The sequence below is a fragment of the Sycon ciliatum genome, chromosome 10 (genome assembly GCF_964019385.1).
Source record: "Sycon ciliatum chromosome 10, ocSycCili1.1, whole genome shotgun sequence".
NCBI classification, from domain to species: domain Eukaryota; kingdom Metazoa; phylum Porifera; class Calcarea; order Leucosolenida; family Sycettidae; genus Sycon; species Sycon ciliatum.
The window spans coordinates 715,728-733,117 of NC_088652.1; the positions used below are offsets into that span (position 1 = coordinate 715,728).

Consider the following 17,390-nt stretch of genomic DNA (forward strand, 5'->3'; position numbering starts at 1 on the left):
GCGCAATGCCAGCTGCTGGTCTCCAAGATAGTGCACCTGTCATTGGTTTTTCCTTTTAAAAGGTACCTTTTACCCCAAGGACTTCTTTTTCTACACATATTGCCGAAAATAATTCCAAGGAGGTATGTTTAAGTCCGGTGGAGTCATATGATGCCTCCGGTACTTCTGGGGTAGTTGAAATATTGGTACTTCTAGGGTTAAAAAACACAGATGAAAATGTATCGGCTCGTGCTAGAGTGAGTCGTCAGAAATTGAACTACGGAGATAGAGCTTGGGCGTGTGAACGAGCTTTTTACTAATTTCACTCTGTAACAAAATTAAGCCCTCAGATGGTGAGCCAAGGAAAAAATTGTAATACCGAGTATGGCAAATTGTGGGCACAGGTTATGCGATCGAGTCCCCCAACTAAACCATAATTTTGAAGAGTCCGAGGAATTATCACTAATATCCATGAACCTTCCAAGTTGGAAAGCCGTTGTTTAGCGCTATCGAGCAGTGCTCAAGCTGACATGCCGCAGAAATGTCTTAGTATTCCCTGTCTGGTTTGTGCTAGATTGTGCACGTCTGAGTGTTCAAAATCTGGTCAAGTTGGTGGACTCGATCGCATACCTTGTGCACACAATTTCCATGTTAGAATTGTAACAATACTCAAACTGCGGACAGCATGCTGTTTCGTTCTTTTTGAAATCATCAGCGCAGCACTGAGGAAATGAGGCCGAACCTGATAGCAATGAAAATATAAATTTCCAATCAGAATCATGACATTACAAAATTGCTAGGATTGCTCGCGTAGTAGTAGATAATAATGACTGGAGTGACTGGAGTTAGAGTGGTGGATTTCAAACCTTAAACCGGTCATGCATGAGACACACAGCAAAAAATCATGTAAAAGAATTGGGATGCATTTTGCAGCAAGCAAAATCCGACAAGACATGTTGGAAAGAGAGAGGTTTTTTTGCTGTCCAGCAGACGGAAGCAAAGGGAAGAGCACAAAAGGGTGAAATGAAAGCGTTTTATGCAGGCATTGCAAGGAACCAAGTTGCCGCACCTTGGCCTTGGTGGATCACGAAGACGGTACACTCAGCCGAGAAATCCACCAACCAAGTAGCATGCATTATTCAACCAATAAGGTAGAGAGATTGTGTCACCGAAAGAAGTATATAGAACAAAAACCTCACTGTTTGACTTTAAGTAAGCAAGATGATCGCAAATTACAACAGGGACAAGGCGAAACAATTGAGAGGTAATACAAAAAAGGAGAGCAGGGAGGGGTAAGGCAAGTAGATACTGTCCATCCAGAGCTGGGAACACGAACGCAGCCAACACTGGAGTGACCATCATTTCGAGCAGTCTCGCAGCTCAAACAGAAGGCTATGAATTTCTCTTTTCTCTCTCTGTCTTCCATTTTCTTCCTCTCTCGCTTCTTGGACGTTAAGTGCCTAATCCTTAGTTAGATCGTTAGTCCAGGAACGACCGAACACGGACAATGAAGACACGGCTCCACTGACCGTCACTAGGAAGAGTCGGGTAAATTGAACACGAGAGTGAGATGAGAGGAGCATTGCTTACATGACAACAACATACTAATAAAAGTCTGGATAAAGAGGAACAGGCGGTGGTGCATAATGCTGAGATGTCCATTGAGGATGGGTTCATGGCGGCACTGTGAAGAGAGGTGCATTCACGTGTTTTGTCCCGGCAGCGAAATGCGCGGAAGCACAACCTGAAAATCCAGAGAAAAAAACACCGGAAAGCAAGTACAATGCTCGTCAACTGTTGAATGAGTGTGTATGTGTGTGTGAGAGAGAGAGAGAGAGAGAGAGAGAGAGAGAGAGAGAGAGAGAGAGAGAGAGAGAGAATGAGTTGGATAGAGAGAGAGAGGAAGAGAGAGATAGGGAGAGAGATACATATAAAGGGAGAAAGAGAGCAAAAGAGAAGGAGAGTTTTTTTTTGGGGGGGGTAGGTTTAATGGGCAGGCGGGTGCGCGAACACGGAAGAAAAACGGAATATAGAGTACTAGATATTGTCTTGTTGTTCGTCAGAAAGAAGAGGATAAGATTAAGAATAATTAAACGATCCTGTAGAAGTTGTACAGCTCACCAAGATGGGAAAGAAGACAAGTTCAAAGTCACTCTTCTACGCTGTCTCGATGACAGGTCTTGTTAACCTGTATAGCGTGGCAATACAGGAACATAGGCACATACACAGCCAAGTACACATGGGAGTGTGCACATCAACACCAACTTTCTCTCTCTCGCACAGAGACACACATACTTGTATACAAACACCCATACACACACACTCACGCATTCGCTCACGCAAACACATTCACACTCACACACTGTTTAGAAAGGATTTTTTAAAGGCTTTTGTTACACAGTACGTTCGGGCCTGAATGGAAATTTCAATTTTCATTGCCAACAGGTTCGGCCTCATTTTCTCTGTGCTGCGCTGATGAGTTCACAAAGAACGAAACAGCATGCTGTCCGCAGATTGAGTATTTCCAACATCCTTATTTAAACTCATGAATAATAGTTTTTGAATCTTCACAATTTCATACTGTTCAAGTAAAAGTAAAAGTACTAACCAACAACGTGTCTTATACTGTAATATAAAACGAACATAGCTCGTACCTTGCTGTAAACTGGTATATCATCATTGAGAGGTGATGCAGTGCCACGTATTGGACTGTCACGGGAATTTTGATCCGAGGCTAGTCCGTCATTTTCGGCATTAGGGTTGGTCAAGACTCGTTTTGGCTCACCATCCAAAGCATAAAAACAACGCTCTCGTGTGAAAATATAATGTTTAGTCGTCCATATGAGCGCATGCATTCGTAGGTAGTACATGCGTGTTCGAGTAGTGTTTACACGGTTTTAAGGATGTTGACCAAATCACAGCCATTACACGACTGTACCAATTACAGGATCAGGAATAATATACACAATCATATCCATTTGCCACATTGCCACTCTTCATCCAAGTGGCAACTCAGCAGCAGTAGTAATATCAGCAGCAGCAGCACCACCAACAAAATCTACATCAACACCAGCAACAGAAACAGCGACAGCAGCAGCAGCGCTGACGAGTTTTGCAAACGGCTGCTTTGTGCAACAGCAGCAGCAGCTGCAACAACTACTGCACCAACATCAAAAGAGGAAGCAGCGACAACAGCAACCACAACAACAGAGGCAACAGTAACAGCAGCAGCACCACCAGCAGCAGCAGCACCACCACCACCAGCAGCACCACCATCGACAGCAGTAACAGCAGTAACAGTAGCATTCAGTCACTAGCACCAGTAACAACAACAGCAACAGCAACATCAACAACAACAACAACAACAACAACAACAACAACAACAACAACAACAACAACAACAACAACAACAACAACAACAACAACAACAACAACAACAACAACAACAACAACAACAACAACAACAACAACAACAACAACAACAACAACAACAACAACAACAACAACAACAACAACAACAACAGCAGGAGCAATCTATTGTTCTCTGTGAAGACCTTCGCCACCCCTCTGTGCATCATGTGCGGAGCAAAGCTTAACAGACCATTACTACTCTTCAATATGGAGAGAAGGAACATTGCAAATCACAAACCTTTTTGGGGAAAATGACTTCCGCGTATACAGTTCCTTGGCCAGCTGCCGGTATCGATGCCATTGGAGCTTCTTCCTCCGACCGGAACACAGGAGTGGTTGTGCTTGTTGTAGTTAAGGAAACACTTGGGTCAGTGTTTGGAGTGGTGACGGGTATGGTGGTATTGGTGGTTGTGGTGCGGGCATTGGTGGATTTGGGTGTGGTGGCGCTGGTGGTTTCAGGGAGCGTTTCCGAATCCTCTCCAGCATCATTGGCTAGACAGATCTGAAAGAACCGGAAAAGCGGTGGGTAGCTGATAGACATTTCCGCATGTCTGTTCATGCACAAGTCACTATGTAATAACAGCTAGCCACTCACATAGGATTTTGAGGTTAACAGCCATAGTCATGTTACAGCTTTAGCAAATTGACACCTTTGTCCATGCGACAGTTTTCACAACATAAAAGCTTACATCTTGTAGGCACTTAATGTCATTGTCAGCTGAACATTCAACGGCTGCATCTGTAATCTTGCTGGGGAGAAGACACATCTCCTGAACAGCAAAATAGCAAGCAAACGATAGGATCCTGAAGATTGCGAAACACCTTTCCAAACCAGATATTACTGGACTTTTCTCTCTTGTATTTTTTCCACCGAATGTCCATGGTGAGGGCTTTAACATTACTTGTAGGACATTAGGCTGTCGCGAGGCAGATGTTCAGGTACACATACACAATCTCTGGATATCTACTTGACAAGTAAGTCGGATCAAACGTTCAAGACAAGGTTGCTGAAAGCCATACCAACGGAGCTGGCTGCTTAACTCCAGAAACTTTTATTAATTTATTTATTTCACCTTCCCGTGGCCAGAGAATATAGGCCAATATGGAGAGGGGGGGGGGGGGGGGTGGTAGCCAGCCATGGCAGTAAACAAAAAAACAAAGCAACAATAAATACATGTTACACATTACTGGAGGCAAAGAGAAACAAATCTTGATGAAGAATTAGCAGTTATTAGAACACGAGCATTATGTTGGCCTTGAAATCATTTAGCGTACAAGACGATTTTACTGATAGAGGCAGGGCCAGCCAGAGAGAATAGGCAGCGAAAAACGGAGATCTGGTATAAGCTGATGTTCAGGGGTTTATTGAAGATAACACCAAAACTACAGCATACATTGAAAGATGACGTGTGCTATTTTGCATGCCCAGTATTTTAAACCAAACCCTCAGCTGAAAAAATATGTGAATTGTACTCGTTGCCATGGCACCATCCTCACTTCTACTGTATATCTTCAGCCTAAACATTTCATCTTCCCACAATCGTGCTTTATAGCAGTACTCTCGGGGCAGGGTCAGTATCAATTTTCGTCTGATAATCGTTTTCAGTTCAGAGTAACAAAAAGCAAATGCTCGTTCCTTTGTATGTATCTTAAACGTACAGAGTGTGCTGGTTTCGGCACAGTATGCCATTGGCTAGTTCATTATAATTATTATCCTTCAAGGTACTTTTCCTATATCTATTGTTGTTGTAGTTTTCCGTGTTTGAATTCGCTAAAACCAAACGGACAGAGCTGTCCAGTGACAAGGGAGCGAATGATGAGTGTCATATCACTATGCATCAAAAGCGTCTTGGGGCAAAATGAGACATAACATTATGGTGCGAGGCATCCTGTAACTTCATAGCTCGAAGAGAAGTGGTGAGCTCACATGCTCCTTCCCTAATCACTGGAAATTCACAACTCAGTTCACCGCATCAGTAAATACGCAGTGATACGGATGAAGTGAATCCGCAGTGCCCAGGAAAAGAGCATGTATGCTCATCACTTCTCGTTGATTTGAACATGGACAATAGAAATAGTGGAGTAATAAGATGATTCAAAGGATGATAAAAAGGTTTCTTGGAGTCTGCAAGAGACATGGAGCTAGACAACCACCAGGGGAAGAGTGGTGGGGATGATCAAGTTGGTCTTTGTTCTCATGATAATGAGTAGTAATATGCATTCACGCAATAAGTATAATATTGCTGATCACGAGCAGCAGCACGAAGCACGGAACCATCAAGAAGAGAGATGTGATTTTCATTGAGGCCCAAGTACCGCCTGTGGAAACATGGATGGCCAGAAGAAAAATCAGGGAACCTATCGACATTGGAGTGCGTCGCCCGGAGATCAATATCTCCTTCGGATGGCCATTGAAGGCACTAGCAACCTCACAGTGAAACTGCTAAATCTTGCTGTGTTTATACGGGATTCTACACACAATGAGCGTGGTATCCACCTTCGTACACACATTTCCTGCGCTTTATCTGCTGAGCTGCTGAATACCCACTCTTTCAGCGCACTTCTCCTTGTCTGCTGTACATGAAAAATTCATCAACTCAATTTCATACGGATATTTCCTGTTTCGTTTGTTTTGTACATAGGCATACTTACGCTCTCGCTTGCTTTCATTATAAAAGGCCAGGTTCGCATTTTGTTAATAATAATATTATTGTTCTGACGGTGGGTGACTGGCTCGAAGCGTCAATGATTCTTTGGACATCATTATAAAAAGAATTTTCATCCAGCGCATGGGCCAAGAGTGAATTGCAACTAAATAGAGCGGTTGTCAGTTGAAAAAACCCTTTATTTAAGTACAATATTATTGTGCAAAACATGGTTCCGCTGCTGTTCCTCGGCTAGAGATTACCCGTACCGGCGCGCACGCTATGCGGTGTGAGTGAAGCCTCTTCAAGCTGCTCGATCCTGGTCCATTACGGAGCGCTCATCTAGATGGTGATGAGTGCGGAAAGGCCTGGCGCATTCCTGTGTGACACGATGCAGAACACCCAGCAGTGTGGTGCGAGGTCACCCTCTCCTTCCGCGTAGGCCAAAGATAATGAGCACGATGGCAAAAAGGGCCAAGCCGCGGGAGCGAGGTGCTTAGTGAAATAGACTGTTGTTGATGATATCCGTCTTGAAATTGAACTGGATTAATTCATTGACGATCACCCTGAGATCATTACAGTATCACTCATGGATCTGTCGCGGGCCATAAACACCCCTGTACTGCCCTAAAGATATCGGACGAATAAGTACTGCACGATACCCGTGATATCGAGATTAGATAAACAAGAGTGTGCACCTCCGCATCTCTCCTGTACAATTTGCAAATACTCTGGCCCACTGCGGAATTTTTTGTTGACGTCACCTTTTTTCACAGAGCATGCACATTTTGCCGAAGAGTCGTGTGAGAGCACGTGCTGGGCACCGACCTTGTAATGTACTAAGGCCCGGCCAAGTGCACGAGAAAAAACTTACGAAGACTCGCAGCGTGTGTCTCATAGAAAAGATTACGTCAACAAAACATTCCGCCGTGGGCCAACCCGTCGGCGAGTTGCACACTCTCGCTTATCTACTCTTGGTGACACTGAAACGGCCAACATCAGCTCGGAGACCGTGAATATTGAGAGAGTCCTTCCAATTCTTCTTGTCTGGGTATCACTTTCTTACAACTGATCTGATTGTGCCAAAGATTTCTAACATACTGGTTAATGCTGATATCGCCGCCATCTTTGTTTATGAAAGCCGACCCGGCCCTGCACTACTAGGGTAGTGGAACGCTAGATGGCCACGGAGCTAAGAACATTTAAAAAAGGAACTTGAAAACACCAACATACCTCATATTTGGTGTCAGGTGTAGCCGACGATGTTCCAGTAGATAGTTTAGTGGTGGTGCGGGGTGCCGGGATCACTACATCGTCGTAATTGGGAATCGGAGAAGAGTTCGACGAGGATGCCTCAGCGTTGCTGGCTGCAGCGGTTGACTCCTTCATCAAAACACACAACAACACGGACAAATCCAGAGGAGATGCTGGTACATGGGACGGGGGGGGGGGGGGGGAGATAGAACAGAAAATGATTCGCCAGTGCACGTACCTGAAATGAAGCAGTGTTTGCCGTCGCTGTAACGGATGACCTGGAAGAGCACCTTATTGACAGGTAGAGCAGGTTTGTGGCTGTGTCATGGTGGTAGCTTTCCAACAGCTCACCAGTTGCTTCCAGTCGTCGTGATGTAAAAACATACATAAACACACACAAACACACAAAAACACACACAAACACACACACACATGTGTACAAGCACACATGCACACACACATAAACACACTCGAACACACCCTGTGAGGCTATGTCAATCATCTCTTTCTTGTTTTATTTTATTTCACTTTCTCGTGGCTCTCTCTGTCTCTCTTTCTCTCTCTCTCTCTCTCTCTCTCTCTCTCTCTCTCTCTCTCTCTCTCTCTCTCTCTCTCTCTCTCCCTCCCTCCCCCCCCCCTCTCTCTCGTTCTCCCTTTATCTCCCTCCCTCCCTCTCTAGCTGCATTCCTATCGATGCCTGGTCGTAGGCTATGATTCCGAGACCTCCGGTCGGATGAGCCTCGCCAACCACATCGGCACATCGCCACTACTCCCCTTTGTCTTGTTGTCCAGTGTCATTTCAGTTGTCCTCTTCCCCTGATTATTAGTAGGACTGTGTTTGCTAGTAAAAAAATAACAAAACAAAAAACATACAATCAACCTTCCGTGCACACCCACACACAAGTGGACATTGAAACTGGCGTGTGTATGAACACAGATATGCGCACAACACACATACGGACAAAGTATATTGTTGTGAAAACGTTTCTCCACTGCATACATATTCCTTGAACACAGCAGGTATTCAAGAGCAGCAACAAAAGAGTAAGGAGATACCCCCCTCTCTCTCTCCCTCTATCTCTCTCTCTCTCTCTCTCTCTCTCTCTCTCTCTCTCTCTCTCTCTCTCTCTCTCTCTCTTTCTCTCACTCACTCACTCACTCTCACTCTCTCTCTCTCTCTCTCTCTCTCTCTCTCTTTCTCTCTCTCTCTCATAGTATACTTTTACGTATGTACTCAATCTCCGGAAACGTAGCTGTGTTGACATTCTTGGGTCATGTCAGCTCAGCTCAGAGTCAGTTACGTAATCAACCGTAATGCAGTCCAGTGACCAGCAAGCCAGTATTAAACCAGCAGAAAGCATCACAGCATCAGTGCGCTCTAGTAACTGTGTGAATCATAGCTACCCGGTATTCATATGTTACTATTGTATCCGTGTAGGTTAGGGCTGCAAGGAGTGCTTAGTGTCCTGGCAATTCAATAAGAACACAATTTTAGTACAACCGATTCTCCTTTGCTGTTGAAAAGACTGGCTTGGAACCGACAGTTGGTTTGTGTGTATTGTACACGCCTATGTGCATCCTATGTAGCACGCTCCTCTTCGTGGGTTGAACACTTTGGAAAGTCAACAGCAACTCCACTTTGTACATGCATGCATATTACTAAGTGCATTCTTCAAGTCTTACAAGTCCTCTGAGCAACGACATTGACTCCACCCTTCCGATAACGTATCACCAGCACCACACAAACTATGAGAAAGAGTGCAGCCAGTATTGCCACTCCAGTGCCAATACCTGCATACAAACCAAACATGCGGCCCTTTGCTGGTGGGGCGGGAGTATTGGTTGACACTGCGGCAAAATGAGTACAAGGTGACAAGAGAGTGACAAACCAGAATATGTTAGAAGCTATACAGTAGTATTAGAGTTGTATGGTGAGTCATGTTCTGTGTGGCTTCATTGAGCGTTCATGTCTAGTGGACCGAGAATCATTGACAGTGTTGTTGTCTAGGGGTCGTTTCATGACTACTTCACCCATTGTTTGATCTCACTGTCATCACCTCTAGGAGATTTGAAACTCAATAATTATAGAAAAATGTGCGTCTGTTGCATATGCATGGTGACTACTAAGGCTAAGTCTTTTGAAAAACAATACAGCATAATCTGTTTTATGTGACCTCTCTCACACTCACTGGTACAGGGATAAGTGGAGATTCATAGACTGCAAGGTACATCATCCTATCATGAACACACTGAATACTTACAAGGCATGCTGGTCATCATAGTTACAGTGGTAGTGGGTCTTGGGTGAACTCTGTATAGAACAGGTACACTTAGTACTGTAGAGTTGTGTGGAGACAGGGCAAACTCGTACAGGCCATCCTTGAACTGGACTGACTCATTGAACACACTGTAACTACAGATGTTTGACTGGTTTGCATTAGTAATATAAATACACTCAATTTGGTGCGGCCTAAACCAGAGGCTTAAGTTGACCAGGAAGTTCCGCAGATGGGCTGTCGGCACAAGAACATCATTCGCGCTGCCTTTCAAGGTGAGGAATTGTGAGTGATTTTTGGCCAGCTCTGCAGCAGCAGTGTCAGCTGTAATACGAGAGAAAGAATCGAATGGAGAGAGAGAGAGAGAGAGAGAGAGAGAGAGAGAGAGAGAGAGAGAAAACGAGAGAGATACCGATAAAGAAGAAGAGAAAGACAGATGACCAATCGGATAGCGTTTCTGCATCCCCTTAAGGACCAGATGGACCTTAAATTAAGCAACTCAAAGGAAAGATGAGAGTTAAAGAGTTTGTAGTTTTCGAAAAAAGTACAGATTAGTAGCAAGACTATCGAACCTGAACCAGGTCCCGTGGCCTGATTTTCTTAGTGTGACACTTTGTTCATCTCTTTCCTTCATGCGCCCTTAGAACAAAGCAACATTTGCAATCCAACTTTAACATGCAGCAAGTAAAGAAGACCCGTTCTATTTTATTCAAGTTGTTTGTTTGTTGCAAAGTCAAAATTATTATATTCCGTGTCTCAGTATAGTAACTGTCAGTGGAGCAACTTTACTCCGCAGTACCTGACTACAGCGGAGAACTCTGTCTTCGGTAATCACACAATCGCGACGGCAAGACTTAATAAGCATGCGCGTTTTCTTACCTTGCTGAAGAGAAGTGGAGAACGTGTAGATGATCCGGCCAGCAGATCTGATGGCAAATATCCCTTCAGGTAAGGAGAGATTATCCAGCTGGTAAAGTGTATTCTGTGTGTACACACTGTCTACTTTCCACTCTGATTCTAACCAGCTAAACACAGTGATGTTTGAACTCACTGCTGCTTGTCCAGTAGAACTTAGTAGCTCAACAATGGATTCACCTGTACATAGGGAAGTGCAGCACATTACACTCAGTCATATCATGGTAAGGTGAATATGACCTCTATATGATAGTTGTATATCGTGACGTCACATCCAGACCGACTTAGAACATAACAGATTACATGCGACTACAGTTTACGATGCCAGAATACATACAAAAATTAGCTGAATGATCACGGCAGTGAGGTGGGGAATGGACGGTTGGGTGGTAGAGGGGGGAGGGGCACAGTGGGCCGCATTAATGTCACGGCAAGAACTATCTTTCCATTCCTTTGGACCAAGGGAATGGAAAGATTCGTACAAAGGTGGTACGTCATCACTCCATGGTGAGATAGCGTGTGAACTGCCTCCAGTGTAGGGCAGAATCTAGCATTATCAACAAATAAACTCAAAGGGCCCACATCTTAATTGCTGCATCCACGTCTTCCCTGCAGCAGACGGCACAACAAGCTTCCAACTGAGTATGGACAACAGTACAGTTATATGGAACTGGTTATCCGCGTACAGGATCATGTGTAATGGACCATGCGAAATGCTATGACAAAGATTGCAGACAATAACCGTATGGAACATAGCAAGTCTAATATGATGCACACCGCACTGGTTACATAGCTTGCTGGTCTGATCAACGAGATTCACAATAATGTGCCGACTTTTGAGACTGGAAGTATCTGAGAATCTGCTTGATATTTTTCGCAATGGTGGATACGAAGCGACCTAGTCGTTATAATTTTGACGGCTTCAAGTAGATATCTCTGTCACCAGAGCACAGCAGCCCCGATGTAAGTGCCACGAAAAATTCCGCACTGTCCCGTTAGGGATAGGATGAAATGACACGTTTTCTATGACTTTTTAAGAAGAAAATTACCAGGAATATGACTGTTTCCAATTTATGATGTTTTCACGTCAGTCGTCACACGCACAAATCTAGCCATGAAGGTATACATGACCAGTGTGAGTAACATCTACTATGATCTAGAATAGAATATAGGTATTTATATCCAGGGTATTGCTAAGTTAACGAGAGTGTGTGTTGTAAGATGTGGGGCTGTCACACTGGACCATATCACTTACATCTGTGTGCGAATGTACGGATATAACCGCGTCTGCACACACACCGGTCTTCATTTCGTACGGCCACCAAGTTGTCGTTGACGTTGCAGTACCCTGTAGCATTAAACACAGGTACGCATCACACTGACAAATCTTTTACATAAAAAAGAACAGACCGAATTTGGATAAATCAAAATTGCCAAAGAGAAGTGTTGAACAACTTTTCCGATAAATTGAGAGCGAATCCCTAGTGAGCAATCTTCAGTGGGATTTTTTGCGAACTGTTTTGTTTGCGACATACGTAGATTTTAAGCTCAGACAGCAGAACGAGCAGTTGCGGTTTCGTAACTCCGAGTTTCACGGAACTAATCGATCATCAGACGAAAATAGATTTTATGCTCATGCGCTCTGTATGCATCTCAGCTGTGGATTTATCGAAAAACACCGAAAAATGATGAAGATTGCCCGCTTAAATCCCCGCTCGAACCTTCGATCATTATGTGATCGAGAGTCGTACAATTATACGTAAAGGGTTAAAAGTGAATACTGAAACACATCACATTGTACAAGTGGTGAGCCTTCCTGCAGCTTCATTGATAGAAAGAGGTTTGTTGAGTAGACTCGCTCTTTCTTATTCACTCCACAATATCGAACTCGTTTGCTTATCAGTTGTGTTTTTAGCATTAAAAACGAGAAATGCAGTACTTCATACTAGCTCTCTCTCTAGGGCTAGTTCTGAAGGAGAAGGGCTGAATGAGCCCGCCACATCATGCAAAAGTGCGCTTTAAATAACTGGGTTACAGCTCGTGGCGGTCATTGAATACTAGAGAGGATCGAACAGGCCCAGGCTTGTTATGTACACAGCCCCTTAGATTAAAAGGTGTGAGCGTGAAAATTCAACCTTAGGCTGAAAAAGAGAGAGAGAGAGAGAGAGAGAGAGAGAGAGAGAGAGAGAGAGAGAGAGAGAGAGAGAGAGAGAGAGAGAGAGAGAGAGAGAGAGAGAGAGAGAGAGAGAGAGAGAGAGAGAGAGAGAGAGAGAGAGAGAGAGAGAGAGAGAGAGAGAGAGAGAGAGAGAGAGAGAGAGAGAGAGAGAGAGAGAGAGAGAGAGAGAGAGAGAGAGAGAGAGAGAGAGAAAGGGGAGGGAGAGATAGATAGATAGATAGATAGATAGATAGATAGATAGATAGATAGATAGATAGATAGATAGATAGATAGATAGATAGATAGATAGATAGATAGATAGATAGATAGATAGATAGATAGATAGAAAGAGAGACAGAGAGAGAGAGACAGAGAGAGAGATAGAGAGAGAGGAAGAGAGACAGACAGACAGACAGACAGACAGACATACAGACAGAGACAGAGAGGGACAAACAGAGGGATAGAGGGAGTCGGTAGATAAATAGAGATAGATGGATAGACGGAGAGAGAGGGAGAGATAGATAGAGATAGATAGATGGACAGAGAGATAGACAGGTAGAGATAGACAGAGAGGAGAGGGATAATAAGAGGGAGAAAGAGACAGACACATGAGGGAGAAAGAAAGAAAGAGTTTCTTTTCTGGGAAAACATAAGGCGTTTTGTTAAGGTTTTGGTTTCCTTTCTCTTCTATAAACATTGTTGTTGCAATTTGCTTTTTTCAATAAATTTTGCTGTTCTCTTTTTGAATTTTTGCTTTCCCTGCATTCATATCATCAGTGGTTTGTGCGGTCAATAAAACACCTTTTAGTAGGTAGCACGCAAAAAGCTTAGAGGATGAGGACAAGTTTCATTTCGAACATGGAAGAACGGCGCATCTCACCTTCTCAGGACTAAAACCATTCACTTCAGCACCCCGAGAATTACATTATTGTGATTTTAAGATAATTTTCCCTTGAGACCATGGTTTGACTTTTACGAAAATAGAGAAGTAAACTTACGAGACACGCAGACGGTCGGCCTGGCTGCGGTGCAGGAGTCTCGAATTACTGCCGACCTTGATGGCAAATACACCTCGCAATCAGCTGACCCGTTCGTGCCGCTGGTGTAGAGGGGTATGGTGGTGACGTTGTTGTCTCTCAGCACCGGAGACGAATTCAGGAGCTGAGAGACGCAGCTGACCTGAGGCATGTCTGTTGACAACAGCCAACCATCATACTGTTGGCGACACGTCCGGTTAGCATCGTCAGCTGAGAACGAGATGCTGATATATGAAAATTTGTGCGATCCGCACACAATGGATGGTTCCCTAATAGCTACACGACAATACAACAGGAGAAAAAAATGCGTTCACTTCATGTTTCCGCACTTCCCCGTTACCCTTTGAAAGCCGCCCATACTGGAATGCGCATAAAAGAATGATTTCTTATGAGAGTGTCATCATACATGTGCCCAGTACAATTTAACACAGGTATGACTCACTCCGCTCTCTGGAGGTAGAAGTGAATTTCAGTGGCTATGTAGAAGCAGCTACCTAATGTAAAACACAATTTTGACTCGGCGCCCTCAAGAGTGAATGTACTGAAATTGATGTTTGGCCAATTTTCAAATTCCAACCTGTTATGATATTTCAAAAGAAGTTTCAGCACCTACACAATCCCAACAGTGAAGTAAAACCAATTTTGTAACCGGACATTTCTATTTGTTTTGTCATCATGGGTAGTAACTGTTACAGTAAATAGTGAACAAATGTCAAACACAGAAACTTATGAATAGGCGACCAGGAGAAAATACCTGCATTATAGCAATAAATAATATTGGTTAAGCGGACATTACGCAAGGAACAAAGAGTATACATGTATGGTGAATAAATTTCCTAATCGATTTTCTTGAGATTATCATCAGGGGAAAGTCGCCTCACAACAGAAGCTATACAGGGAAACAAACTAACTTATACGTCTACAGGATAGTGCGAAGTATAAAGGTGAGCTTCACTAATACTATTTATCGCTACAGCAACTTAAAGGGGACGTTAAGGCAATAATTAAAATTTCACCAGTTGTAGTCTTCGGGGTGCTGAGTCGAATGATCTTGGTCCGAAAAAGCTGAGATGCTCCCTTCCTACTTGAATCCCAATCGAACCCGCGCACTTCAACCGAAACTGGGTGACTGCGCCCTACTACAGTCCGTTTCAAAAAGATTTGCAATCCTGGCGATCGCCCGCGGAGTTTGGCGTCTTACCGTATGAGCACTCGAGCGCTGCCTGGAAATACTCACTGTGAACTCGAAGAAATATTCCGCGCGAAAGCAGGAAAAATGACAACTCACTCATGTTGATACAGTCATGTACGTCTGTCGTCTGGTTTACAACAAACGAGTTCTTCCTCGTATCGATAATGGAGTCAGAGAGGACATGTCGAAACGAAAGTGTTGTAAATGTTGACGAGCGCGGCATGGGTCCCAATTCGTTTTGTGACCAAAATAGTTTCTTTGAGCTGCGATACAATTTACTCACCGTGCGATGAAAAACGACATCGACACGGACTCATTCCCAAGGCCATGACTTGGCAAAGCTATCCGTGTGACTTCGACGACATTTTGAGAAAAGCAGACGCTTGTGAACGCTGATAGAAGACGGCGTTGACTGCTAAATTCAAACAAATTGGCGATCTTGAAATACTAGAATAAATCTCAAAAAGCTACAGCGCGATGACTTCCATATTCACTCACACCATTGCAGTGTTGTGGGTGTGTTTACATGGCGTGAGCCAGTCAAGTTTCAGTCAGTTCAGCAGGAAGCGCGAGCTCCAACAACAACAAGTCGTTTGGTGCAGCCATCTTCTTTGTCTCGTACCAGTTTGATCACCAAAACAATGAAGAAAAAAGTTTGACTTGAGGATAGGTTGGGATTTGAACTCACAACTTCATGGTCAGCAGACAGCATTCATAACCACAAGGGCAAAAAGGAAAGGATAAATCGTGGGTTTTGATAAAAAATCGATACTGGCTTCCTGGGCAAATTGTAAACCATGGGAAAAGGCCGGAAACCTGGCCGAAATTCTAACTCCTTAACGGCTGATCCAATTGTTCCGAAACCTTCACAGAACAATTTGCCGTGTCCTAACAAGCCATTCTATGTACTTTGTTGTCCAAATTTCCCTTATCTTCATACTTTGTAAGACCCAAACCTGATTGTAAATCTTTTTGAAACAGACTATAGATGGGGATTTGTATGCAAAATGTCACTAAAAGCGCCATTTCGTTCTTATAAAAGCACGGATAACCGCGATTGGCCCATATGTTGTAGTCTTTTGGACGCTGAGTCGACTGGTTTTGGTCCGAAAAGGCTGCAAAGCAGCGTTCCTCCTATATTTCCAATCGAACATGGTTGAACAAGTGGTCACGTGCTCCTGGGTGCCCAAATGACCTGGTCACCACGCCAGCAGGCGACAACTGTCACACCAAGGTTCAACTCGAGTGACAGGACTGCACCCAAAAAAGGTCAAACAGGCTAGTAAGTTGTACCCTGCAGGCACGGTGACAAGGTGACTGGCGTACGCAGGAGCACGTGACCGCTTCTTCAACCATGTTCGATTGGGAATAAAGGAGGAACGCTGCATCGCAGCCTTTTCGGACCAAAGCCAGTCGACTCAGCGTCCAAAAGACTAAAACATATGGGCCAATCGCGGTCATCCGTGCTTTTATAAGAACGAAATGGCGCTTTTAGTGACATTTTGCATACAAATCCCCATCTAGTAGGGCGCAGTCACCCAGTTTCGGTAGAAGTGCTCGAGTTCGATTGGGATTCAAGTAGGAAGGGAGCGTCTCAGCTTCCTCGGACCACGACCATTCGACTCAGCACCCCGAAGACTACAACTGGTGAAATTTTAATGTTTGCCTTAACTTCCCCTTTAAAGACCTCAAGCAAAAGAATACATCCTCTGTAATCTTCTGTAATGGTACAAAACCTAAAAAATATCTTACCATGATTGCGTCCGCAGATGACTCTACGGATGGATGAGCACGGTGCGTCCTCCGGCGGTAACTCGTCAGAGAGAAACGTGATGCTGCAATTGTCGGCAGGGTTCCTGAAGTCGACAATGGTGTCCGACAATTGCAGTTGGTTTCCAACATCACGGAAGTGAAGTCCATCCAGCAATCTGGTGTAGCTGGTATGGACTCCTTCAAGACCAAGAAACGACAGTAAACTTGACTTGCATGCCGTGATCTGGGGGAAGCTGGCGAGATGACTGCCTTGACTTTGGCAGAAATGCTCGCCAGCAACCCACGCGTCCTTGTTGTTGGTGACATAAACTTCATCACCGCCGTCTCCACAACGGAACCACGTGTTGACTGCAATAACACAGGGAGAAAAATGAATACTTGATATAAGGGAACACTGCTTGTCCATCTTTCCAGTATGTACGTTAACTACAGTGGGTGAACGCTAAGACAGTGAGTAAGCCAGTGCTCCGGTCCAGGTCATTCAGCCGGATTTCAATGTCCAGAACATCATAATCACGACACAACTTTCATTTTTCACTTTCCTTTGGGTTGGACAGTCAATTTTATCCACTTTTCTAAAGAAAATATTCGACGAGGAGACAACGATTTTAATATCGCAATAAGGACGACGAGATGAAGAGACATTAACTAAATACACGCTTTTTCTTCGAAGTTGCGACTTCCGCGGTATTGATCCTGGAGGCTCATTTATTCGCTCATGCATAACCTTCCTAGGGGCTCCCGTAAGAAGAC

The 17,390-nt window shown here is 44.1% G+C and overlaps 2 protein-coding genes and 1 long non-coding RNA gene across 3 annotated transcripts; all 3 read right to left on the bottom strand.

The window, feature by feature from the left end:
* Positions 1–835: 835 nt before the first annotated feature.
* LOC135825562 (uncharacterized) lies at positions 836–2,763 on the bottom strand. Its single transcript, XR_010555080.1, has 3 exons — positions 2,634–2,763; positions 2,101–2,167; positions 836–1,723 (listed from the first exon to the last, which is right to left on the bottom strand). It is a non-coding gene; the product is annotated as an uncharacterized LOC135825562 (long non-coding RNA).
* A 103-nt stretch (positions 2,764–2,866) lies between these two features.
* On the bottom strand, positions 2,867–7,677 carry LOC135826195 (mucin-2-like). The gene is made up of 5 exons (XM_065338827.1): positions 7,528–7,677; positions 7,269–7,418; positions 4,080–4,160; positions 3,629–3,892; positions 2,867–2,911 (listed from the first exon to the last, which is right to left on the bottom strand). Exons 1-5 carry the CDS (start codon positions 7,675–7,677, stop codon positions 2,867–2,869), a joined length of 690 nt encoding a protein of 229 aa, XP_065194899.1.
* A 925-nt stretch (positions 7,678–8,602) lies between these two features.
* On the bottom strand, positions 8,603–16,714 carry LOC135825644 (uncharacterized). Its single transcript, XM_065338261.1, has 6 exons — positions 16,617–16,714; positions 13,634–13,948; positions 11,736–11,828; positions 10,445–10,660; positions 9,551–9,889; positions 8,603–9,137 (listed from the first exon to the last, which is right to left on the bottom strand). The coding sequence occupies exons 2-6, from the start codon at positions 13,821–13,823 to the stop codon at positions 8,962–8,964; spliced, it is 1,014 nt and encodes a 337-aa protein (XP_065194333.1). The 5' UTR covers positions 13,824–13,948; positions 16,617–16,714; the 3' UTR covers positions 8,603–8,961.
* Between the last annotated feature and the right edge of the window lie 676 nt (positions 16,715–17,390).

What these genes read in the sequence shown, in the direction of transcription:
- LOC135826195 (XM_065338827.1), bottom strand. Translation starts at nt 7,677, where the DNA reads ATGTATGTTTTTACATCACGACGACTGGAAGCAACTGGTGAGCTGTTG. An exon ending in CACCTGACACCAAATATGAG is followed by an intron (nt 4,161 to 7,268) that starts GTATGTTGGTGT and finishes TTTGCTGTTCAG; the next exon opens with GAGATGTGTCTTCTCCCCAG. An exon ending in AAGTCATTTTCCCCAAAAAG is followed by an intron (nt 2,912 to 3,628) that starts GTTTGTGATTTG and finishes TAATTGGTACAG; the next exon opens with TCGTGTAATGGCTGTGATTT.
- LOC135825644 (XM_065338261.1), bottom strand. Translation starts at nt 13,823, where the DNA reads ATGCCTCAGGTCAGCTGCGTCTCTCAGCTCCTGAATTCGTCTCCGGTG. An exon ending in CCGTACATTCGCACACAGAT is followed by an intron (nt 10,661 to 11,735) that starts GTAAGTGATATG and finishes CCCTATGTACAG; the next exon opens with GTGAATCCATTGTTGAGCTA. An exon ending in CTCCACTTCTCTTCAGCAAG is followed by an intron (nt 9,890 to 10,444) that starts GTAAGAAAACGC and finishes CTCGTATTACAG; the next exon opens with CTGACACTGCTGCTGCAGAG.